The 27415-nt window shown below is 44.0% G+C and overlaps 1 protein-coding gene across 2 annotated transcripts in view; it reads left to right on the top strand.

Annotated features, from left to right (window-relative positions):
* LOC143787567 (flavin-containing monooxygenase 3-like) overlaps positions 1-27415 on the top strand; it is a 201938-nt gene that overhangs the window by 86021 nt on the left and 88502 nt on the right. For both annotated transcript variants that reach the window (XM_077276427.1, XM_077276428.1), the window contains exons 2-3: positions 7862-8001; positions 11404-11592. In XM_077276427.1, coding sequence (XP_077132542.1) covers positions 7870-8001; positions 11404-11592 — 321 coding nt within the window. In that variant the 5' untranslated portion in view covers positions 7862-7869. The remainder of the gene's footprint in view (positions 1-7861; positions 8002-11403; positions 11593-27415) is intronic.

The following is a 27415-nucleotide window of genomic DNA, read 5'->3' on the forward strand; positions in this document are numbered from 1 at the left end:
CTGGAGAAAGGACATATTCGTCCGTCTTCTTCCCCTCTTGGTGCGGGATTCTTTTTTGTGGCAAAAAAGGACGGATCTTTGAGACCTTGCATTGATTATCGGCTTTTAAATAAGATCACTGTCAAATTTCAGTATCCTTTACCGCTGTTGTCTGACTTGTTTGCCCGGATTAAGGGTGCCAAGTGGTTCACCAAGATAGACCTTCGTGGTGCGTACAACCTTGTGCGCATTAAGCAAGGTGATGAATGGAAAACCGCATTCAATACGCCCGAAGGTCATTTTGAGTACTTGGTGATGCCTTTTGGGCTCTCCAATGCGCCTTCAGTTTTTCAGTCCTTTATGCATGACATTTTCCGGAAGTATCTGGATAAATTTTTGATTGTTTATCTGGATGATATTTTGGTTTTTTCTGATAATTGGGATTCGCATGTGGAGCAGGTCAGGTTGGTCTTTAAAATTTTGCGTGAAAATTCTTTGTTTGTCAAGGGCTCAAAGTGTCTCTTTGGTGTACAGAAGGTTCCCTTTTTGGGGTTCATTTTTTCCCCTTCTGCTGTGGAGATGGACCCAGTCAAGGTCCGAGCTATTCTTGATTGGACTCAGCCCTCGTCAGTTAAGAGTCTTCAGAAGTTCTTGGGCTTCGCTAACTTCTACCGTCGTTTTATTGCTAATTTTTCTAGCATTGTGAAACCTTTGACGGATATGACCAAGAAGGGCTCCGATGTAGCTAACTGGGCTCCTGCTGCCGTGGAGGCTTTCCAGGAGTTGAAATGCCGGTTTACTTCGGCGCCTGTTTTGTGCCAGCCTGACGTCTCACTTCCTTTTCAGGTTGAGGTGGATGCTTCGGAGATTGGGGCAGGGGCCGTTTTGTCGCAGAGAGGCCCTGGTTGCTCTGTTATGAAACCTTGTGCCTTTTTCTCTAGGAAGTTTTCGCCTGCCGAGCGAAATTATGATGTGGGCAATCGGGAGTTGTTGGCCATGAAATGGGCATTTGAGGAGTGGCGTCATTGGCTCGAGGGTGCTAAGCATCGTGTGGTGGTCTTGACTGATCACAAAAATCTGATGTATCTCGAGTCTGCTAAACGCCTTAATCCGAGACAGGCCCGCTGGTCATTGTTTTTCTCCCGCTTTGATTTTGTTGTCTCGTATTTACCAGGTTCAAAGAATGTGAAGGCCGATGCTCTTTCTAGGAGCTTTGTGCCTGATGCTCCTGGAGTCGCTGATCCTGTTGGTATTCTTAAAGATGGAGTTATCTTGTCAGCTATTTCTCCGGATCTGCGACGTGTGTTGCAGAGATTTCAGGCTGATAGGCCTGAGTCTTGTCCACCTGACAGACTGTTTGTCCCGGATAAGTGGACCAGCAGAGTCATTTCCGAGGTTCATTCCTCGGTGTTGGCAGGTCACCCGGGAATTTTTGGCACCAGAGATCTGGTGGCCAGGTCCTTTTGGTGGCCTTCCTTGTCAAGGGATGTGCGGTCATTTGTGCAGTCCTGTGGGACTTGTGCTCGAGCTAAGCCTTGCTGTTCTCGTGCCAGCGGTTTGCTCTTGCCCTTGCCTGTCCCGAAGAGACCTTGGACACATATCTCCATGGATTTCATTTCTGATCTTCCGCTATCTCAGGGCATGTCCGTTATCTGGGTGATATGTGATCGCTTCTCCAAGATGGTCCATTTGGTTCCCTTGCCTAAGCTGCCTTCCTCTTCCGATCTGGTTCCTGTGTTTTTCCAGAACGTGGTTCGTTTGCACGGCATCCCTGAGAATATTGTGTCAGACAGAGGATCCCAGTTCGTTTCCAGGTTCTGGCGATCCTTTTGTAGTAGGATGGGCATTGATTTGTCGGCTGAGTTTGCCCTTAATAATCGGGCTAGTTCCGCCACCTTGGTTTCGCCTTTTTTCTGCAACTCTGGTTTCCATCCTCGCTTTTCTTCGGGTCATGTGGAGCCTTCTGACTGTCCTGGGGTGGATTCTGTGGTGGATAGGTTGCAGCAGATCTGGAATCATGTGGTGGACAACTTGAAGTTGTCACAGGAGAAGGCTCAGCGCTTTGCCAACCGCCGCCGCGGTGTGGGTCCCCGACTACGCGTTGGGGATTTGGTATGGCTTTCTTCCCGCTTTGTTCCTATGAAGGTCTCCTCTCCCAAATTTAAACCTCGTTTTATTGGGCCTTACAAGATATTGGAAATCCTTAATCCTGTATCTTTTCGTCTGGATCTTCCTGTGTCGTTTGCTATTCACAATGTATTTCATAGGTCCTTGTTGCGGCGGTACATTGTGCCTGTAGTTCCTTCTGCTGAGCCTCCTGCTCCGGTGTTGGTTGAGGGCGAGTTGGAGTACGTGGTGGAGAAGATCTTGGATTCTCGCCTCTCCAGGCGGAGGCTTCAGTACCTGGTCAAGTGGAAGGGCTATGGTCAGGAGGATAATTCCTGGGTGGTCGCCTCTGATGTTCATGCGGCCGATTTAGTTCGTGCCTTTCATGCCGCTCATCCTGATCGCCCTGGTGGTCGTGGTGAGGGTTCGGTGACCCCTCACTAAGGGGGGGGGTACTGTTGTGAATTTGCTTTTTGCTCCCTCTAGTGGTTACTAGTTTTTTGACTCTGGTTTTTCTGTCATTCCTTTTATCCGCACCTGGGTCGTTAGTTAGGGGTGTTGCTATATAAGCTCCCTGGACCTTCAGTTCAATGCCTGGCAACGTAGTTATCAGAGCTAGTCTGCTGTGCTCTTGTCTACTGATCCTGGTTCCAGTTATATCAGCTAAGTCTGCCTTTTGCTTTTTGCTATTTGTTTTGGTTTGGTATTTTTGTCCAGCTTGTTCCAAATCTATATCCTGACCTTTGCTGGAAGCTCTAGGGGGCTGGTGTTCTCCCCCCGGACCGTTAGACGGTTCGGGGGTTCTTGAATTTCCAGTGTGGATTTTGATAGGGTTTTTGTTGACCATATAAGTTACCTTTCTTTATTCTGCTATCAGTAAGCGGGCCTTTCTGTGCTAAACCTGATTCATTTCTGTGTTTGTCATTTCCTCTTACCTCACCGTCATTATTTGTGGGGGGCTTCTATCCAGCTTTGGGGTCCCCTTCTCTGGAGGCAAGAAAGGTCTTTGTTTTCCTCTACTAGGGGTAGCTAGATTCTCCGGCTGGCGCGTGTCATCTAGAATCAACGTAGGAATGATCCCCGGCTACTTCTAGTGTTGGCGTTAGGAGTAGATATATGGTCAACCCAGTTACCACTGCCCTATGAGCTGGATTTTGTATTCTGCAGACTTCCACGTTCCTCTGAGACCCTCGCCATTGGGGTCATAACAGGGCTCTCTCTTGTGGTCACAGGTGGTATTGTGTGAGTTTGGTTTTTGGGCTCCCCCTGGTGGCTTTGTTTGTTATCCTGCGGGTCTGTGGCTGATCAGCTGCCTCGTTATTCACCAGGGAGGTTCCTATTTAGCTCTGCTACACCTTCACTTGTTGCCGGCTGTCGATGTACTCAGTGCTATTCTGATTACTCCTGACTATCTTCTTTTTCAGTCTCTTCATGAGAAGCTAAGTTTCTGTTTGATTACTTTTTGCTCATCAGTCTGCAATATGATTTCTGTGTATGATGAGTTTAGTCCAGCTTGCTAATATGTGATTTCTTGCTGCTGGTAAGCTCTGGGGTACGGAGTTGCTTCCCCCGCACCGTTAGTTGGTGCGGGGGCTCGAGCAATCTCTGCGTGGATATTTTGTATAGGGTTTTCTATTGACCGCACAGCTCCCTTCCTATTTTCTGCTATCTAGTGTTAGCGGGCCTCATTTGCTAAATCTATTTCATCTCTGCGTTTGTGCTTTCCCCTTAACTCACCGTTAATATTTGTGGGGGGCTTTTCTATATCTTTGGGGTCATTTCTCTGAGGCAAGTGAGGACTTTACTTCCCCTTTAGGAATAGTCAGTTTCTCAGGCCGTGAAGAGATGTCTAGGATTTCCAGGTAACGTTCCACGGCTACCTATAGTTGTGTGTGGATAGGATCAGGTTGCGGTCAATCCAGTTACCACTTCCCCAGGGCTAGTCGTCGGTTTAGTTTCTTAGCTACTCATTCTTGCGATCCTTGCCGCTAGGATCATAACACATCCGCTCCTCCACGCGAGTACTGAACCCTGCTTGGCCTGGCGGGTGGCACTCTGAACCCTTGCTGGCTCACTGGAGCATTCACCTAAGCTTTGCAGGGGCACGTCTCCACACTGCCTCTGTAACTGCAGAGCGCGCCACACACCTCTCTCTGCTCTCACTGCCGGTGGGTAACTGAGAGCACGCTCCCGTGCTTCCTGCTCACTGCCTGGCTTAGCCACGCCCCCTCTTCCCGGGTCATGGGACCTGTCCGGCTCTCTATTCTTTCCCCCGGCAACACTGGATGCAGCCTCGACAATTCCAGACCAGAAGCCCGGTCTTCCTCCGGACATCACAATTATATTTTGAATAGATTACTGCCATCTTTTTTTTTAACATATTTATTAATTAAAAACAAAGTGAATCCTTCTTAACTCTATGTAGAAACAAGAAGTCTCTGTTCCCTGCGTGAGTCATCATTAGAACTATAATTCAACATTACTGAAAAGTCCCTGGTAGGGGGAGAAGAGGAGCAATTGGTTGTTACAGTGGCATTGCTTTCCTCACGGGGAGAGTGATGTCACGCTTGGAAGCGAGGTAAGATCTCTTTCATCCGGGAACCACAAAGCACACAGCATGTTCACACTCCAGGCCAGAAGGGGGAGCTCTGATCCAGCTTGTGGGTGGCTCCCATATATATATACATATTCTGGTCTGGAGGGAAAGTCAGTTAGTTCCTGTCAGAGAGACAGAGGGGAAGGAAGCAGAGGGGCCATGCAGCCACGATAAAGTGCTGCAGCTCCTGGAGTGACAGAGAGTTGGAGAAGGCAAGAGAGGAACTTGCCACGGAACATCAGCTGAGGCGGGGCTGGTACGAAAGGAGTGTAGCTGAGCAGACGTGGGAGTCTACAGCTCCTGGCAGAAAGAGAGAGAGAATACAGAAGGAAGAATCGCGGGTAGTGAGTGTGCAGGAGAGCGAAGCACAGGAGCATGACAATTGGGGAGGACAGCTGTGACTGGGCTACCTCCTTGGCAGAATTCAGACACGGGTAGCCGGGGACCGAGGTTGTGAGGGACTGCAAGACTTACAGCAGAAACCAGCAGGATAGCTGGACTACACATCACCTGTCTGCCCTAATACAGAGAAGACACAGTGGCGCATAGAGCTCGGGTCATGATAGAGACCCTGTAAAAAGGCTCGAGCCACCTGTCATACGGGTGTCCCAACTTTAAGGAGGACAGAGAGAACTGTGAGGACCTTGACAGAAGCCACAGGCAGCAAGGGACTACACCACCGCGCTAGTAGGAAGGCTTTTAACTCCACCTAGTAAAGGGGACTCTGAATTCGCTTCCAAGCTGGCCGGACCCTGCCTGTACCTGTGATCTGGTGCCCTGGACTGTAGCTGCCTGAAGTCTTCAGTAAACCAAGTAAAGAGATTGTAAACCTGTGTCCTCCGTTCTTTGCTGCACCACTCACCATCTCCATCTACACATCGGGAGCTCTGAGGACTGACTTCACCTGTGGGAAGTTACTCCATTCCATAGAATGTAATTCTAGCTGCCTTAACATCATCCCAGAGGACCCCTTTAAGCAGCGTCGGTTATCTGTGACCGAACACCACAGGTGGCATCACAAACACAAACTTTATTCACAAATCCCCTTTAAAGACTATTCCTTTTACTTGGGCGCCCAGGGCCACGGACCGGTTCGCAGCCACCGTGACCACCCCTTTAACAGAGACCAGACTTGGTACTGAGCAGGGCTGGACTGGGACTAAAATTCAGCCCTGGCATTTGAAGTTACACAGGCACACTTGTCACATGCTGACTGTATAATATCTTTGTACACTTGTAGGTTACAAGAAGTGAGGGGAGTGTAACACGACTATATAACATATAATCACAGCTGTTTCCAGCATTACAGCTCAGTCCTATTTATTGCTTTTAGTTGCAGTACCAAGAAAAGCAGCTATTACCTACATAACTGGATCTCGCAGATAATGAAGGGATTGAGACCAACAAAGGCTATGGAAACTCATTCTGATTCTCCATAAACTTTGCCTACAGCCACTTTTGGTTCTGCTGCACAGCACGAGACCCAGTGACTCTGAAGAGCGGTGACATCAGTAACGTCACGCTCTTCAGATATTCCGGGTCTTGCGCTGAGCTTGGCGACTGTGAAGAGCGGTATTGTTACTACCGTCACCGCTCTTCATAGTCGCTGGGTCTCGCCAGGTCTGGGCTATTACTGGGGGTGTCTGATAGACATCTCTCCATTACTTACACCAAGGATTGATAGCAGCTGACATTACGCAGCTGACATCGACCCTAAAAATCATTACACATACCAGAATTAAATGCTCTGGCGGCTGGGAAAAGCAGTAGAGTTAGCGCTATTCCCATAGAATATAATACAGCACCCCATAGAATATAATACAGCACCCCATAGAATATAATACAGCCCCCAGAGAATGTAGTACAGCCCCCATAGAATGTAATACAGCCCTCCCCATAGAATGTAATACAGCCTGCTGCTCCCCCCATAGAATGTAATACAGCCCACCCCATAGAATGTAAGACAGCCCCCCATAGCATGTAATACAGCACAGCACCCATAGAATGTAATACATCCCTTCCCCATAGAATGTAATACAGCCAGCCCCATAGAATTTAATGCAGCACAGCCCCCAATAGAATGTAATGCAGCCAGCCCCCATATAATGTAATGCAGCCAGCCCTCATAGAATGTAATATAGCACAGCCCCCATAGAATGTAATACAGCACAGCCCCCATAGAATGTAATGCAGCCAGCCCCCATAGAATGTAATGCAGCCAGCCCCCATAGAATATAATACAGCACAGCTCCCATAGAATGTAATACAGCACAGACCCCATAGAAAGTAATACAGCCCTTCCCCATAGAATGTAATGCAGCCAGCCCCCATAAAAAATGTAATACAGCACAGCCCCATAGAATGTAATACAGCCCTTCCCCATAGAATGTAATGCAGCCAGCCCCCATAGAATGTATTACAGCTCCCCCAATTGCCCCACAATCCAGTTATCACTCATTGATATATTAAAAAAAACAAACACTCTCCTCACCTCTCCTCGTGCCCGGTGCTGCTCCCGGCTCCAGTCTCAGCAGCTGCAGTCTGCCCGCCCGAAACACAGCAGGTTCGTGATGATATGACATCATCGCGCACCCACGGTGTCAGAGGCAGACCGGGGAATAATGGAAGAGGGAGCGACAGCAGACGCTCTCTCCTCCATCATTGTATTCAACTGTTGAATGCGGGGCGGGGAGTGTGCTGACAGCGGGGGGAGTGTGCTGACAGTTGCACACTCGAGCGGCCCACTACTGCCACCGGCACTTCTGGCATTTGCCAGAACTGCCTGACGGCCAGTCCGGCCCTGGTACCGAGTATCCCAGGCCCTGGTGAGCGTTCCAGATTCATGCAGGGGTAAAAGACCTACTGTTTTTACATAGATTTTAAAATGATTCAGCTAGTCCATGTTTAATCACGTGATGTCATAGGCCTAATGGAAAAGAGGAGAATTAACTGGATAGAAAGGCAAAATGAGCAATTGTAAGAACAAAGTACTTATATAAACTGATGACTGCAATTTACTCTATATGCAATATAGAGGATAGAAAGTTTGATAGGAGTGCTTCTTTAATTATATGCCTAGTGAAAAGGGAAACTGAAATATGAAAACAAATACTTTATGTTTAATTTGTTTTAGGCACAAAGTTAGATGTCAATTTACAAATTATTTTCTTCATGTTGCAGATAAAGTCATGGTAAAGACAGTTGCTATCATTGGAGCTGGAATTAGCGGCTTGGGTGCTATTAAGGCATGTGTAGAAGAGGGTCTTGAGCCTACTTGCTTTGAAAGAAGTAATGATATTGGAGGCCTCTGGAGATTTACAGTAAGTACTCTACATATAATTACTGTCATAAATGGGTGCTTGATGATAAAACCCATCAATCCCGGGCAATTATTTTGTTTTTTATACTTTCTGTTTTTTCTCCCCTTCCTCTAAGAGCCTTTTTTTTTTTTCATTTTTCCATTCAAGGAAGGAATTGTGTGGAAGGAGTTATAATTTTGAATGATATAATTCACTTTACCATGTAATTTACAGAAAAATGGGAAAAAAATTAAATGTGGGATAAAATACCTTATATACTCGAGTATAACTCGAGGCACCTAATTTTTCCACGAAAAACTGGGTAAACCTAATAAGTCGGGTAGCACTGTCCCCTCATCCCTATCCTGGTATGCATGGCTCCCACATCCCTGTCCTTGTATGCATGGCTCCCCTGTCGCTGTCCTTGTATGCATGGCTCCCCTGTCACTGTCCTTGTATGCATGGCTCCCCTGTCGCTGTCCTTGTATGCATGGCTCCCCTGTCGCTGTCCTTGTATGCATGGCTCCCCTGTCACTGTCCTTGTATGCATGGCTCCTTGTTCCCTATCCTTGTATGCATGGTTCCTATATAAATAAAAACATCCTACTTACCTTGTCTGTGCGCCCTCGTTGCATCTTGTTCTGGCGCCAGCAGGTCCATGTGATCACTCAGCCGGAAGAGATGCTGGCACCGGAACGAACAAGATGCAACGATGGCGCGTAGGGAAGGTAAGTAGGATATGTGCTGGAAGCTTGCAGCTGCAGCTGTCACTGTGCGCTATTACAGAGAAATGCATATTCATTTCTCCTTAGCAGCGGGCACAGGCTTTAGCTACAGCTGTCGGCTCCTGCCTCTGTGACCCGCTGCTCTGTTGCTCCCCCTCCCCATCTTTCTGGGACAGTTGACTCCTGTATAAGCCGAGGGAGGCATTTTCAGCACAAAAAAAGTGCTGAAAAACTCAGCTTATACACGAGTATATATGGTAATTAAAAAAAAATGCAAATCTACCATATTTTCATGGATTTTTCTTACGAAATTCATTGTGCAGTAAAAGTTATTTATCAATATGATTCTTCAGGTCAGTATGAATGTGACTATGCCAAACCTGTATAGTTTGGTTATTGTTTTAGTGATAACATTTTTTAGAAATTTGCTAAAAAACATTGTATTTTTTGTCACTTGGAACTTTTTTAGTTCTCTCTTGATAGAGCTGTGTCAGTGCATATTTTTTGCACCTTATGCTGCTAATTTATTGATACCATATGGCAGTATATAAGACATTTTGATTGCTCTGTACTATATTTTTTAAGAGGTGAGGCGATGAAAAAAACAGCAATTCTAGCATTTTTTTTTAACTGTAAAGTATTGATGTTTTCCATGCAATTTAATTACTTTATGTTGAGATAGTTCAGCCTTTTACGGATGCAACAGTACTAAATATTTTTTTTACTTTAAAATTCGAAAATGGGAGAATGATTTAAATTTTTATATATTTTTTAAATTGTTTTTAAATATTTTCATATATAATTTCACTTTTAGGGATTTGATTTTATTGATTGCTTGTTCTATGTATTGCTGTATTGCAGTATATATTTAAAGTATTGGGCTCCAGAAGACTACCAATATGGCAGCTGTGGGTGCTTTTAGCAAGTCCCCAACTGCCATAGTAGCCCATTGGCACCCTGTGATCATTTTGTGGAAGGTGGGCAATGCAATTGCTCTGTCTAAATGCCCCTGCCAGCAATTGACAGGAGCATCTACGGTAAATAGTTAAACAGCAGTGAATGGCGCTCCCTCCAGTCAGAGGCAGATGCTGTAAAACACTGCTGGCATCTGATGTGTATGGAGTGGGCTCAGCAGCTGAGGCCACTTCACAAATGCAGATTCCGGCACAATGTCTATATGCACCAAGGTTAAATACTATATATATAGAGGGACAGGGAATGGAAGAGTCAGCTTACCATATATCAATTCCTCAGATGAAGATAGAGTCCATGCAGGGCCGGCCCGAACGTATAGGCAAACTAGGCGGCCGCCTAGGGCGCTGACCCTAAAGGGGCGCCAGAGAAAAAATAGAAAAAAGTATAAAAAATCTTTTCAAAAGGCAAAAGGTGTATGGAGCGGAGCTGAATGTGTATGAGGTGTATGGAGTGGAGCCGTGTGTGTATGAGGTGTATGGAGCGGAGCTGTGTGTATGAGGTGTACAGAGTGGAGTCATGTGTGTATGAGGTGTATGGAGGGACAGGGAATGGAAGAGTCAGCTTACCGTATATCAATTCCTCAGATGAAGATAGAGTCCACGCAGGGCCGGCCCGAACGTATAGGCAAACTAGGCGGCCGCCTAGAGCACCGACCCTAAAGGGGCGCCAGAGAAAAAATAGAAAAAATTATAAAAAATCTTTTCAAAAGGCAAAAGGTGTATGGAGCGGAGCTAAATGTGTACGAGGTGTACGGAGCGGAGCCGCGCGTGTACGAGGTGTATGGATCTGAGCGTGTGTGTACGGAGTGCAGCCGTGTGTGTAGGAGTAGCTATGTGTGGCCATTATACGGTACGAAGTATCATGGGCGGCCAATATACAGTATGGAGCATCATGTGTGGCCATTATACAGTATGGAGCATCATGTGTGGCCATTATACAGTATGGAGCACTGTGTGGCCATATTTTTTTGTTTATAATTATTCTTTATGAAACAGTGTGATCAGCAGTGCTAAATGGGTGTGGTTGGGATGTGGATATGGGTGTGGCTAATTATGAATGGGTGTGGTCAGAGGTGTGGCCTAAAATTTGCCACGACACGCTTCGCGCACCACAAACTTTGTCCCTCTTTCCCATCTTCAAAAGTTGGGAGGTATGTTAAAAGTAGTAGGGGCACAACAAAATAGTTTCGCCTAGGGCGCCGTAATCTCTCGGGCCAGCCCTGAGTCCACGCAGTGAGCTGCCCCGACTCTGGGCTTGCAGGAGCAAATAATGTGAAAGAGGTTCTCCAGCTTGGTCAGGAATAAAACTTCACGCTTCTGAAGACCATGATTAAGACCTCAAGGTCAAAATGCGTTGGTCACTAGCCATCCTGGGCTCTCCACCATATGTCCTCTTAATGTTTCTACAACAAATGTGAAGTTGTATTCCTCACAATGCTGGAGAACCTCTTTCACAAGGTGAAATACTAGGTTTTTATTCTGGATCTATTTTTCAACTAAGTAGATTTGGGTCGAGTGTCTCCATCTATTGTGAGGGTTTATAAGAATAACTGCACTGGAAGTGACATCTTCCATCGGCATTTTTCAAAAGCTATTAGAATAAAAAAATGTTTTGTAATGGAATAATGTCATATTTAAACGTGGAACAAACAATTTAAGTAAAAATATCTAGATATTGCCATAATGTGAACTAATAAACATATTGAAAAATTGAACTACCTCAGGATGAAGCAGAAGATGGAAGAGCGAGCATCTACAAGTCTTTGGTTACCAATGTTTCCAAAGAAATAATGAGTCACAGCGATTTTCCAATGCCGGAAGATTTCCCAAACTACTTGCCACATCACAAATATTTTGAATACATCAAGCTCTATGCGAAACATTTTGCATTAGTAAGATATATCAAATTTAAGGTAAGAATATTAATATTTTGCATGGTAAAGTCTAGAAATATTGTTATGCAAAACAAAACTGGTACATTATTTTTGATATCTTGTAGTGTCTCTTAGGGTGTGTGCACACATTAAGTTTTTATTGCAGAAATTGCTGCACCAAAAATGCATCCCTTGGCAGGAATAAAGCATGCATAGATTACACACACTTTGACTTATTGGACTTATTTTTTTGCATGCAGTTTTTTTTGTTTTTTCCCTAGTCATATGGATGAAAAACACTGCAAAAATGTTGAAACTGCTTTAAATCCTAAATATGTGCACATACCCTGGGGTTTCCCCACATCTAATTTTTTTTTTAATAAAAGCATATAACAGCACACTGTAAGTGAAAACATTTATACAAACATTGAATACTGTATATAAAATTTGAACTAATGGAATATACTTATAAGGCTGGGGTCACACTTGCGTGTGCAATGCGAGAAGCACGAGCGAGTCTCTATCATCAATTCCTGGCACTGCCGCCGGCAGTTCGGACCGGAGTGTTCAGCTGCATAGAAATACCTGCAGTCGCACACTCCGATCCCGAGTGCCGGCGGCAGTGCCAGGTATTGATGCGTGAGTTTCTCGTATTGCACAAGTGTGACACCGGCCTAAAGGTACTTCGTGCATAAATTGGCCAATACATGAGAGCCAACAAGCCATGATAAAGCGTACTTCCCCTTGATGGGACCACAACAGAATGTCATGACTCTCCTGGGCTCAAAGCCCTCAAATTTAAAGGGAAGGTAGGATCCAGCACTAATTAAAAACAGCCTTAGGCCTCCTTCAAACATCAGTGATCCCAAGTATGTGTGGTGACAGTTTTCACATGTTCTGGAGAAACACTTACTTACACACATAGACCAGTTCAAGTCAATGGGCACGTCTGCGCACATGTCAATGTGTTTACAAGGACAGTATATCCTTGTGAAATGAATGCTGACATGTGTTACGGAACTGCAACACAGAACTAGAATAGAAGGGGGAAAACTGACCCTACATTGAGACTAGGCTGATACCCTACGATGGAGTGGGTGACCCATTCCTTGCGAATAGACCCGACGATCCTAGGTTAAGCTCAAGCGAAGACTTATAGACAGGGGGAAGGAGGTCCCTGAAAGATCTAAAGACTGGGTATAAAATTCAGGCCACATCCTAATAGAAAACACAGAGACAGTTGCAGAAAACAACTGAAAACAGAGACTAAGGATAGCAGAACCAGAGATCCCAGAACTGTACAATATACAATACAGAAAGCTATCAAAGCACCTAGCCAGAACTCTAGCGGATGAACACTGTTGCCCAGCAAGGAATGGGAGGCTGGTGCTGGGTAATAAAGGGTGATACAATCACCTGACCTAAGACAACCCAGCACCAGGGGAAAAAGACCAGCAGACAGAAAACCACAACAAGATGGCGGATGGTCAAAAAAACAAAACAGATTCTAACACATATTCATGAGTCCTCAGTGTGACATGTATTGGCGCCTACGAAAAGCAGTACAGTTAGCGCTTTTCCCAGTTGCCGGGTGCTGAATCCAGCTCTCAGCATTGTCGCCTGGTCTCCCTGTGGTCAGCGTGACCAGGTGACAATGATAAGAGTTGGCGTCAGCAACTGCTGTGTGTGTGTATCGTGCGTATTAAATAAATAATTTTAAAAAAGAAAACACTGTGGGGTTCCCTTAACCCCCTGGGGTATTTTTGTTTTTGCATTTTCATTTTTCGCTCCCCTCCTTCCCAGAGCCATAACTTTTTTACTTTTCCATCAATATGGCCATGTGAGGGCTTGTTTTTTGCGAGACAAGTTGTAATTTTGAATTACACCATTGGTTTTATCATGTCGTGTACTTGAAAACGTGAAAAAAAATTCCAAGTGCGGTGAAATTGCAAAAAAAGTGCAATCCCACACTTTTTTGTTTGGCATTTTTACTAGGTTCATTAAATGCTAAAACTGACCTGCCATTATGATTCACCAGGTCAGTGGGTGGCGCTCACAGCAGGCCGGCAGTGACAAGCATAGAGGTCTCTAGGAAACCTCTGGTTGTCATGTCAATCCACCGTTGACCCTCGATCACGTTACGGAGGTCACCAGTGAGCAGATTTCCGGCATGATTGCCGGAAGCTCATGTTAAACGCCACTGTCAGCATTTGACAGCGGCATTTAACCACAGTTTAACAGGTTGACATGTCTTCCAGGCACATTTCAGCTGTTCAAAACAGCTGCCATGTGCCTGGAAAGGTATGGGCTCACTGCCGAAGCCCACATCAGCGGGATGGAGTCCGACACTGGCGTATTATTATGACCAATGTCGGAAAGGGGTTAATTTTCCTAACCAGTTGAGGGAAAGCCAACAGCTGGGGGCTGGTGTTCATATTCTGGGAAGCGGCCAATAGCCATAAAAGTTCCCAGCCTATTAATCACAGCTCACAGCTGTTTGCTTAGACCACCCCGAAAAAATGACAAGTGGTACCCCCTATTATTACTAACCATCAAAGGATAAACAAACATATGTTGGTTGATGTTAAAAGGCTGGGAAGGAACAATGGATATTGGCCCCCTCCCAGACTAAAAACATCAGCCCTCAGCAGCCCAAGAAGTGGCGCATATACAGTATTAAATGTGCCAAATCTGGTATGTAGCTACAGCTCTTCTCACTTGCCCTGGTGTGGTGGCAAGTGGGGTCATATTTTTGGGGTTAATGTCAACTGTTTTATGTCCACTGACAACAAGCTCATAGGTTAGTAATGGAGATGTGTATATCAGTCATTACTAACACCATAGTCAAAAGTAATAAAGACACACACAGAAAAAAAGTCCTTTAATTGAAAAAAACACTCTCCAACAATGAGCCTCTTTTACCCATTTATTTACCAAAAAAAATAAAATAGCAAAGTTAAAACTCATTTGTTCACCAAAAATCCATTAAATGCTGGTGTCCCACCACGATCCGGATGGTTTGGTGAGTGGTCACATCAGTAATGCGACTGCTTATCACTAGGGATGAGCAAGCACTAAATTGCTCAGGTGCTCATTGCTCAAACCAAGCAATTCCTAATACTTGCATGCTCGTTTCAAGTAATGAGTATAATGGGAATCAATGGGAAAGCCAAGCTTTTTTCTGGCAGACCCTACAAAGAGGTCTAAGGGGCAGTGAAAATGTTGCTGAATGGAACAGTACGGGGAAGACCCCGGAAGCATCTATAACTCCCAGATCGCTGCTGAGAACAATGTTGTCACACTTTTTACTTCACTTCAAAGGGAACCTGTAAGCAGGATTGTGCACAGTAACCTACAGTGTCAGGTCGGCGCCGTTATACTGATTAAAATAATACCTTGGTTGATGAAATCCGTCTTGTAGTTGTTGTTTAATCTATATTTTCAGTTTTGAGCTAATGATATGCTTATGTTACGGGGTGGCCTGTGGAGGGTCTTCATGTTGTGCTCTGATTATTTATTCATCAGTATGATGAATTTAATAGTTTACATAATGAATATTATATATATATATCTTAAGAAAAACAACCCTTCTGCAGGCAGGCGCCATTTTCAAATGGATTTTTTTTTTAGGAACTTCAAGATTACAGCAAACAAATGTGTATGTATATAATTCATTACATATGCAATCATGCTGCAGCACAGGCACCACCATCGGGAACACACTTGCTTTATTCAAGTAATCCTTTGTGAAAGCAGCACATGGCTCTTATCTCAGGCCTTCCCCAAGGTTACCTGAGGAGTCAGGCCATGTGCACACGTACAGTATTTTTCGCAATTTTTTTGCGTTTTTTTTGCTATAAAAACGTGATAAAAATGCGAAAAAAAGCTTACATATGCCTCCCATTATTTTAAGTGTATTCCGCATTTCTTGTGCAAATGTTGCATTTTTTTCCGCAAAAAAATCACATCGCGGAAAAAAAAGCAACATGTTCATTAAATTTGCGGAATTGCGGGGTTCCGCACACCTAGGAATGCATTGATCTACTTACTTTCTGCATGTGGCTGTGCACACCATGCGGGAAGTAAGCAGATCATGTGCGGTTGGTACCCAGACTCTCCTCCACGGACTGGGCACCGTATAATTGGTAAAAAAAAAAGAATTAAAATAAAAAATCGTGATATACTCACCTTCGATGGACCCCTGGAGTCTTCCCGCCTCTCAGTGCTGCATGCTGCCGCTTCGGTTCCTATAGATGGTGTGGTGAAGGACCTGCAATGACGTTGCGGCTTGTGATTGGTCGCGTGACCGCTCATGTGACCACTCACGTGACCGCGACATCATCGAAGGTCCTGCGCACACACACCATCTATAGGAACGGACGCTGCTGAGGAGATCGGCTGTCTGCAGGTGAGTATAACCATTTTTTTAATTTTTTTAAAACATTCTATCTTTTACTATTGATGCTGCATAGGCAGCATCTATAGTAAAAAGTTAGTCACACTTGTCAAACGGTATGTTTGACAAGTGTGACCAACTTGTCAGTCAGTTTTCCAAGCGATGCTACAGATCGCTTGGAAAACTTTAGCATTCTGCAAGCTAATTTCGCTTGCAAAATGCTAAAAAAAACGCAAAGGAAACGGGAAAAAAACGCAAAAAAAATGCGGATTTCTTGCAGAAAATTTCCGGTTTTCTTCAGGAAATTTCTGCAAGAAATCCTGACGTGTGCACATACCCTCACTATGGTACTCTGTAAGGAGCCTCAGCACGGAGCTTCTGTCCACAAACAAACTTCTCTTACAAACTTTGTGGACAAAAGCTGTGCTGAGGCTCCTTACCATAGTTACTCCTCAGCTAGCCTTGGAGAAAGTCTGAGATAAGAGCCATGTGCTGCTCTCACAAAGTATTGCTTGAATAAAGCAAGTGTGTTCTCATCACTATGTTTGTCATCAAAGTGTTAAAGAACCAAACAAATGTGAGCAGACATCCATGTCCACTCTTCAGTTGCTATGTGCGGAGGCGACCACCGACGGGCATGTTGGAGTTGGTACTCAACCACTGACCTCTTCTGCTAGCAAAGCCTTGTCAGCATGGGCAGTGTGGAGTTCCAGCACGTGATGACATCGCACACCAGTTGGCGAGCTGGCACTTGCATGTGCTGCTAGTTGCTGCAGCACTGCCAGAGCAGAGGCAGCTGTAGCTGACTTGTGGAAATGGGCGCTGAAGCTGCATACCTTGACCAGAAGCTCTGACAAATATGAGTATATTTTCAGAAACCACTGAACTACCAAGTTTAGTACATGTGCCAAGCATGGTGCGTGTGTGAGCTTGCCACGATTCACAGCCACGATCAGGTTACGTCCATTATAATACACGACAATACCTGGTAGGAGGTTCAGCAGCTAAAACCACAGAGCTGTCTGGTCTATTATTCCTTTAAGTAACTCTGAAATTAGCTTCAGAAGAGTCTGCTGCCTCTTCGCTGTGCCAGTGCTCCAGAGCATCCAGCTGATGTGGACGACGTGCTCTGAAATACGACGTTGTAGATGGAGTATGTGGAGGAGCACGAGGATGTGTAAGAACTGATGTATGCGGAGGAGGAAGCCATAATAGGTGTAGGGCCAGCAATCCTCAACGTCGGGAGCACATGCAACGTGGCAGGGTGTGACTCTGCTCCAGCCTCCATAATGTTCACAAAGTGTTCCATCAGGAAAATGTAGCATCCCTGGCCACAAGCGCTTGTCCATGTGTCAGGCGTTAAGTGGACAATGCCAGTAAGGCTGTGTGCACACATAGCATATTTTTCGCGTTTTTTTCACGGTTTTTCGCTATAAAAACGCTATAAAACCACGAAAAAAATGCTAACATTAAGCATCCTATGTAATAGAATGCATTCCGCATTTTTTGTGCACATGTTGCATTTTTTTCCTGAGCGGAATCGCATTCCAGAAAAAAACGCAGCATGTTCATTAAAATTGCGGAATCGCGGCGATTCTGCACCCATAGGAGTGCATTGATCTGCTTACTTCCCGCATGGGGCTGTGCACAACATGCGGGAAGCAAGCAGATCATGTGCGGTTGGTACCCAGGGTGGAGGAGAGGAGACTCCTCCACGGACTGGGCACCATATAATTGGTAAAAAATAAAAGAATTAAAATAAAAAATAGTGATATACTCACCTTCGATGTCCCCCGCAGTCTTCCCGCCTCTCCGCTGCACGCTGCCGCTTCGGTTCCTATAGCTGCTGTTCGGTGAAGGACCTGCTATGACGTCGCGGTCTTGTGATTGGTCGCGAGACCGCATGTTACCGCTCACGCGACCAATCACAAGCCGCGACGTCATCGCAGGCCCTTCACCGCACACCAGCTATAGGAACGGACGCCGCTGAGGTCTGCAGGTGAGTATAACCATTTTTTTTATTTTTTTAATTATTTTTAAACATTCTATCTTTTACTATAGATGCTGCATAGGCAGCATCTATAGTAAAAAGTTGGTCACACTTGTCAAACACTATGTTTGACAAGTGTGACCAATCTGTCAGTCAGTTTTCCAAGCGATGCTACAGATCGCTTGGAAAACTCTAGCATTCTGCAAGCTAATTATGCTTGCAAAACGCTAGTTTTCTGCGGGTATATGCATGCTAATTCTGCATGCGATATACCCGCGGCAGGAGGCGCAGAATTGCCGCGGAAATTTCCGCTGCAATTCTGCAACGTGTGAACTTAGCCTTAGTGTGTTGGTAAGGGCATGGGTGGTGTTCATTAACACATGCTGGTACAAAGCTGGGACACCCCACTGGGAGAAAAAGTGTCAGCTGAGGACCAAGAACTGAGGGATGGCTGCCACCAAGAGTTGGTAGAAATCCTCCGTGTCAACCAGCCTAAATGCCATAACCCCTATTGTATATTAATCAATGAGGTAGAGAGTATTTTCAAAATATCAATATTTTATTATATATATATATACAAGATTCATTTACATGGGAGTAGAGTACCACAAACCAAGCAGGTTTAAAGGGGAATAAAACCAGGTATGTTGCAAGTAACAATTTATACCATCAAAATTTAATGAAGCATTATTTTATAAACATAAATGCCAAGACCATAAAAGGTTTCATATACACTCACCGGCCACTTTATTAGGTACACCATGCTAGTAACGGGTTGGACCCCCTTTTGCCTTCAGAACTGCCTCAATTCTTCGTGGCATAGATTCAACAAGGTGCTGGAAGCATTCCTCAGAGATTTTGGTCCATATTGACATGATGGCATCACACAGTTGCCGCAGATTTCTCGGCTGCACATCCCAAAGATGCTCCATACAAGGCAGGATGGATCCATGCTTTCATGTTGTTTACGCCAAATTCTGACCCTACCATCCGAATGTCGCAGCAGAAATCGAGACTCATCAGACCAAGCAACGTTTTTCCAATCTTCTACTGTCCAATTTCGATGAGCTTGTACAAATTGTAGCCTCAGTTTCCTGTTCTTAGCTGAAAGGAGTGGTACCCGGTGTGGTCTTCTGCTGCTGTAGCCCATCTGCCTCAAAGTTCGACGCACTGTGCGTTCAGAGATGCTCTTAGGCCTACCTTGGTTGTAACGGGTGGCGATTTGAGTCACTGTTGCCTTTCTATCAGCTCGAACCAGTCTGCCCATTCTCCTCTGACCTCTGGCATCAACAAGGCATTTCCGCCCACAGAACTGCCGCTCACTGGATTTTTTTTCTTTTTCGGACCATTCTCTGTAAACCCTAGAGATGGTTGTGCGTGAAAATCCCAGTAGATCAGCAGTTTCTGAAATACTCAGACCAGCCCTTCTGGCACCAACAACCATGCCACGTTCAAAGGCACTCAAATCACCTTTCTTCCCCATACTGATGCTCGGTTTGAACTGCAGGAGATTGTCTTGACCATGTCTACATGCCTAAATGCACTGAGTTGCCGCCATGTGATTGGCTGATTAGAAATTAAGTGTTAACAAGAAGTTGGACAGGTGTACCTAATAAAGTGGCCAGTGAGTGTATATCCATACCAAATTTTGTGCAAAGTTGCTGTGTATAGTGAGAAACCAAAAGATGTCTGGCCCTTTAAGAGGGAAGTAAATATTAAGAGACCAAGGACACTTGTATGTATAAGGCTAATTTATCCTGGATGCTAATTAAAGCTAATAGGAAATCAAGTATAATCTGCAAGTGCAGTATAATACAACCCCACTGCAGGGTAAGCTCCAAGTGCTATGCAGAGATTAAGAGCCTAAGTTATATAACGTGTGTCAAACTATAACTTACTTCCAAAATGGAGACCTGGACCCCAGCCTGCCGCCCCGATGCGCGTTTCGCTGTTCTTCTTAAGGAGGCGTGGCTTAATACTGAGCTCATATCCGTATATATACAAAGAGCTAACCAATGAAGAAATCCCATTCCTTATTGATGTCAGCCGATGTTCGGCGCATGCGCGAGTATTCTCCGGCCCCATATGGGCACTTCCTCCTACGCTCCTGAGACGCAAGCGATCCACCGCTGCTTATCAGTGGGGAATGCCCACGCATCATGTGAGCGCATCGGGAAGGTCCGGGCACAGGAATCTCCGGGCATGCGCTCTGGCTGAAGAGGGTATACCAGTGGCCAATACATAAAGGGCATGTGTAACCAAGAGAAATGGCCGTGTAAATACTGAGTATATTAAGGGGACAATATTAATTCTCAGAAGTATGTGGACAGGAAAATAGACTTAAAATTAGAGTTAGGACTATTCTACTAGCTACAGAGACAACGGACCAGCATCATGATGGATCACCATACACAGCACCAATGCAAAGTGCAAACTCCAGCAGCAAATCATAAGATATACTGTATATAGTTCAAGTAGAATTTCAAAATTAACATATGTAATAAGCTCAATTAATTATAAAATATATATATATATATATATATATATATATATATATATATATATATATATAGAATAATATCAATTACAGTGCATGAAATATAAATGCATATAAAGTGCTGTGTAGATAATACAGTACTAATATACAATAAGAAAATGTATATAAAAAATACCGTATCCAGTGTAAAAAATTATTTTATATAAGTGAGATAATTAATATACAAATTATACCAAAACAGATGCATATTAAATTACAAAGGCCATTTAAGACTACAATGGCCATGTGGAAGTGTATGTGTTAATTATAAATAGCTATAAGGTGCTATATAAAGATTACAATACTGATGTACAATATCAGAATGTCTATATAATGTAATACCACAAATAAAAGTGTGGAACTAAGGTGCATATGTGTTAATTAATATTAAATTTATACAAGACCATTACATATCAAATAACAATAAATATATAAAATCACAATAACAATAAAAGGAAAATATTATAAGAATTAGTAATAATAATAATTAATAATTATATCTGTCCATGATTGTGCTTGATAATTCTTCATAAGATTTGTCAGAGTTGTAGAATTCTTTACTCTTGACAGTATTCGCACAGGCTTTGCATTTTTTACAAGGAAAAAAGCCTTGTACTTCCCAAAAGGGGTTCATCTGAATAGTTTTCCTTGGGCGAAAGGAGAGAGAGGTTTAGGTGTCAAAGTCCTCTTTATGATAGGGTCCGTTAATAAAATGGCCCAGCGGTTATGTATGATTTTAGTTAATTCCTCCCATTGGCCATTAAACGTAGTGATCAGTCTTACTTTATCGGATTTTGGTTTCTTAACCTTGTTCATATAGAGGAACTGATTTCTTATAACACTCCGAGGTCTATTATAGGCATGACGGATTGGACGATGTCCATATCCCCTTTTTCGAAACCTGGAGTAAAGATCAGGGAATTTGTCAGAGTTTTATCTCAAGTGGAAAGTCACTGGATTTATAGGCTGAACACTCTAGTCCCAAATGGACTAAATGAGAGTCATGGATTCGGATCATTTCTTTGAATTACTGCTCATTATGGGTTAATTCTTTTATAACATGTTCATATATGGTTTTAATTTGTTTTTAGTCTTTGTATTGATATTTTGATTTATATTCCCTAGATATATTTACTTATACATCTGAGCGACCATTCTTTGAGTGTGGATGATGGGAGCTAGTTCTTGATTGGAGAATGGAATATGTTGGATCTTATGAAGAATTATGAAGCACAATCATGGACAGATATAATTATTAATTATTATTATTATTACTAATTCTTATATTATTTTCCTTTTATTGTTATTGTGATTTTATATATTTATTGTTATTTGATATGTAATGGTCTTGTATAAATTTCATATTAATTAACACATATGCACCTTAGTTCCACACTTTTATTTGTGGTATTACATTATATAGACAATCTGATATTGTACATCAGTATTGTAATCTTTATATAGCACCTTATAGTTATTTATAATTGACACATACACTTCCATATGGCCATTGTAATTTAATATGCATCTGTTTTGGTATAATTTTTATATTAATTATCTCACATATATAAAATAATTTTTTACACTAGATACGGTATTTTTTATATACATTTTCTTATTGTATATTAGTACTGTATTATCTACACAGCACTTTATATGCATTTATATTTCATGCACTGTAATTGATATTATTCCTACCTATATATATATATATATATATATATATATATATATATATATATATATATATGTAATCTATTTTATAATTAATTGAGCTTATTATATATATTAATTCTGAAATTCTACTTGCACTATATATATCTTATGATTTGCTGCTGGAGTTTGCACTTTGCATTCGTGCTGTGTATAGTGATCCATCATGATGCTGGTCCGTTGTCTCTGTAGCTAGTAGAATAGTCCTAACTAATTTTAAGTCTATTTTCCTGTCCACATACTTCTGAGAATTAATATTGTCCCCTTAGTATACTCAGTATTTACACGGCCATTTCTCTTGGTTACACATGCCCTTTATGTATTGGCCACTGGTATACCCTCTTCAGCCACTGCGCATGCCTGGAGGTTCCTGTGCCCGGACAAAATGAGAATGCTGTGTCTGGGGAAAATGTGTGTAAAAGGGTGAGTAACTGGCTTAGTGATAGAAAGCAGAGGGTGGTTATAAATGGTATATTCTCTAACTGGGTCGCTGTGACCAGTGGGGTACTGCAGGGGTCGGTGTTGGGACCTCTTCTCTTCAACATATTTATTAACGATCTGGTAGAAGGTTTACACAGTAAAATATTGATATTTGCAGATGATGCAAAACTATGTAAAGAAGTCAACATAAGAGAAGATAGAAATCTGCTACAGATGGATCTGGATAGGATGGAAACTTGGGCCGAGAGGTGGCAGATGCAGTTTAACAATGATAAATGTAAGGTTATACACATGGGAAGAAGGAATCAATATCACCATTACACACAGAATGGGAAACCACTGGGTAAATCTGACATGAAGAAGGACTTGGGGATACTAGTTAATGATAAACTTACCTGGAGCAGCCAGTGCCAGTCAGCAGCTGCCAAGGCAAACAGGATCATGGGGTGCATTAAAAGAGGTCTGGATACACATGATGAGAGCATTATACTGCCTCTGTACAAATCACTGCTTAGACCGCACATGGAGTACTGTGTAAAGTTTTGGTCACTGGTGCTCAGGAAGGATATAATAGAACTAGAGCGAGTACAAAGGAGGCAACAAAATTAATAAAGGGGATGGGGGAACTACAATACCCTGAGAGATTAGCAAAATTAAGATTATTTATTCTAGAGAAAAGACGACTGAGGGGCGATCTAATAACCATGTATAAGTATATAAGGGGACAATACAAATATCTCTCCGAGGATCTGTTTATACCAAGGAAGGTGACGGTCACAAGGGGGAATTCTCTGCTGTCTGGAGACGAGAAGGTTTTTCCATCAACGTAGAAGAGGATTCTTTACTGTTAGGGCAGGGAGAATCTGGAATTCCTTGCTTGAGGAGGTGGTGATGGTGATCTCAATCGAGAGGTTCAAGAGAGGCCTGGATGTCTTTCTGGAGCATAATAATATTGTATCTTACAGTTATTAGGTTCTTTAGAAGGACGTAGATCTGGGATTTCTTCTGACGAAATATAGGCTGAACTGGATGGACAAATATCTTTTTTCGGCCTTACTAACTATGTTACGATGTTACTATGATGGCACCAATAATGTACCCAGGTGTTCTGCCCACTGAGTCAGGTGCTTAGATGACATGTGCCTGATCATGCTGGTGGTGGTTAGGCTCTTAGTGGCCAGACCCCTGCTGATCTTTGCATGGCACAGGTTGTAAATGGCCATTTTATTTGTCTCAGAACTCTTTTTAAAAAAGTCCCAAATTGGGGACCACCTAACTCTTTGACGGAGAAATTCAGAAGTGTTGGTGACCTGCGTAACAGTTGCCCAACTTCTCCCACTGGTCACTCCACTTCCTCTTCCTGTCTCCGAATGCCAGCTTTCCAGGTTGGGTCAGTGACTTCATCTTCTACCATCCTGGTCCTCCTCAATTTGTGACTTAACAACAAGATTTAGCGGCAACTGTGTCTAATCATCATCATCCTCCTTATCCCAAATTTGCCATTCCCCACCGCCATGTTCTTGCGGCAGTGGCTGCTCTAAGTTAAGTTTTATGCATCACTAAACCGCATGTTGACCTATCCCTCTTCAAGCATGCAGGTTGAAAAGCCACAATCAAGAAATGTTGGGATAAACAGCTCCTCAGAGAGTCCTAGTGTGGGTTCTCTCATCTCCTGGGAACTTAACATGATGCAAAGAAGGAGGATCAGGGTGAAGATTATGTGATCCAGACTTTAGGCTGGTGAGACTGGACCATGTGGAAGACTGTGTGATGCTGCCCAGCCTGCTAGAAGCATTATCTGCTATCCAACCAACCACATGTTCGCATTGCTCTGGCTTGAGAAGTAATGTACCATGCCTCCCTGCATAGTGAGACAGGAACCTATGGGGTCATGGATGGGCATGATTCTTGTGCTCCAGCAACAGGCATAGTTACACCTGCCCCATGTCCTCGGCATCTGAATGCATTATTATGAGCACTTCCCCTTCTCTTAATGCACACCTTACGCCTTTTGTAATTGCTAGGTCTCTTGAAACAAAGTTTATTTTTAATATAAGAAAAAAAATGGTCACCTGCAGCAATCAAAGTGGGTTTGGGGAGTTTACTCCACCGTAGTGTAACAAAAAGAATGCAAAAATTCACGGATGTTTCCAGACCACCTATTACTGTAGGGCTGAGAAATGGAAGCCTACAAAAAATTTTAAAGCTTTTTTTCACTTTTAAAGATGAAAGAAATGGTCACAGACCACGTAACACTGTATGGCTGAGAAAAGGAAGCCTACAAAATTTTTAAAAGCTTATTCTCAGTTTTAATTTATTTCACACTACCGAATAATGTATGGCTGAGAAATGTAGTCTAGAAAAATGTTTCAATGATTTTTGGGCATGTTATATAACACAAATGAAAGTAATACTTCATGAATCAAAATATATTAAATTTTTTAAGCCCCCGCAAAAAAAGCTGCTGCTATATATTTGCCAACAGACTACACAGGCCTAATCCCTGTCTAAAGACTGGATTCTATCACTTTTCCTGCTCCTGCGCACTCTCTCCCTCCCTATGCTATATGCAGATTATATGTTATATGTAGCGCCCCCACTGCCGCAGGGCCGAGGGGTACCCGGTACCAGGCCTCTGAGTCTCTGTTCTGGGGTTGTCACGGTGGCTAGACCCGGTCCGTGACCCTGCTGAGGGGCGTACAATAAAGCTGGAGGTATGAGATGATGTTATGGTGCGTTGCAGGTCACAGTAAATAACAAGGACACCAGTTTGCAGTCTCTTTACTGAAGGCTTCACGGTGCTCAGTCCGGAGCACTGTTAACAGGGCTGTCCGAGACCGGCCGGTCCAAAGGCACATCAGGAGTTCCCTTTTCAGGTGGGAATCAGTGTCTACTTTCTAGCGCCTGTGTGTTGTAGTCCTTCCCTGCTGAGCACCCCGGGATAGTCCTCACAACTTCTGTGTCTGTCTCTGATGTTCGTTCTCTCCGTCCCCCAGATAATATGGCTAGGATGCACCCGTATGACGGGGTAGGCCTGGAGTTCTTCCGGGACCCTAGAGTCGCCCCTCTCCCACAGCTGCCTCCGTTGTCTGCTTAGGTGTTTGAGTGAGACAGCCAACCTATAATTGGCTGTCCGGCCGTGGTTTGAAGTAATGCTTGTAGTTTCTTACTTGCTCAGCGTTCCGGCCACCGACTGTTTGCGCCTCAGAAGGATGTTGCCTCGATCTTACAGCACGACTCCTTCTGGTCCTATTGCCTCTTTGCTGTATTCCCGTTGCTCACTGGTTTGTGCTGCTCTTAAGAGTCTGCCAGGATCCCATCCCTGACAGGTCCTCTTTCTAGCTCTTCCCAGTTACTTCTCTCCCTGTCTTCCTGTCCAACCCCCAGTTTTACCAGAGTGTGAGGAGTGGCCTATTAGATAGAACCACCCCCCCTGGTGGCCGGAGTGTGGAGTGTAGTGTGAGTGTTACCTGGTCAGGTGAACTCCTTTAGTGCAGTCAGACGTAACATCACTCCCCTTAGTGGCAGAGCGACATTACTGCAGCGACCAGGACTCTGGGGCGCTGCATTATACACACAGCACAGCAAATGATTAGCCTTTAGAAGGGCTGTTAGAATGATGGCTTAGCTTCAGCATCAGTATCAACACTACAAGCCTCTGATTCGTTATTCTGTGCACACAGGCTTAGACAAGCATTGTCTCCCTCCAATACGAAGTGTCACAGAACTATGCAATGGTGTCAGTGTGCCGTGCTGGGTAGTGCCTGTCCTTTTATAATCCTCGATGATGTCACAAGACCAGCCAATCACAATATTACAACAACCAAGATGGCTACGGCATTACTATGACTCCCAGGCAATCCCCCCATGCTTATTGGCTACGTAAAAGTCGCCAAACATGCGGGGTGGGGACTCGAGTTTTACAATAAACACTGCCCATTAGGGTTGAGCGAAACGGGTCGATCATTTTCAAAAGTCGCCGACTTTTGGCTAAGTCGGCGTCTCATGAAACCCGATCCGACCCCTGTGCTTGTCGGCCATGCGGTACGCGACTTTCGCGCCAAAGTCGCGTTTCAATGACGCGAAAAGCGCCATTTCTCAGCCAATGAAGGTGAACGCAGAGTGTGGGCAGCGTGATGACATAGATCCTGGTCCCCACCATCTTAGAGAAGGGCATTGCAGTGATTGGCTTGCTGTCTGCGGCGTCACAGGGGCTATAAAGGGGCGTTCCCGCCGACCGCCATCTTACTGCTGCTGATCTGAGCTTAGGGAGAGGTTGCTGCCGCTTCGTCAGAAGCAGGGAGAGCGTTAGGCAGGGTCCACTAACCACCAAACCGCTTGTGCTGCAGCGATTTCCACTGTCCAACACCACCTTCGGTGTGCAGGGACTGTGGAAGCTATTTTTTTTTTTTTTTCCCCTCAGCGCTGTAGCTCATTGGGCTGCCCTAGAAGGCTCCGTGATAGCTGTATTGCTGTGTGTACGCCACTGTGGAAACCAACTGCTTTTTTCAAAGCACATATCCTCTTGTTCCTTCCTTTCTGCACAGCTATCTTTTTTGTTTGTCCACACTTTTTATTTAATTTGTGCATCAGTCCACTCCTATTGCTGCCTGCCATACCTGGCTTACATTACTGCAGGGAGATAGTAATTGTAGGACAGTTTTTTTTTTTTTTTTTTTTTTTTTTTTGTGGGAGATTAAGATTGGCATTTCTGCTACAGTGCCATCCCTGTGTGTGCCATCTCTCACTGAGTGGGCCATAGAAAGCCTATTTATTTTTTCCGTGA

This window comes from Ranitomeya variabilis, chromosome 8, assembly GCF_051348905.1.
Source record: "Ranitomeya variabilis isolate aRanVar5 chromosome 8, aRanVar5.hap1, whole genome shotgun sequence".
Taxonomy (NCBI): Eukaryota; Metazoa; Chordata; class Amphibia; order Anura; family Dendrobatidae; genus Ranitomeya; species Ranitomeya variabilis.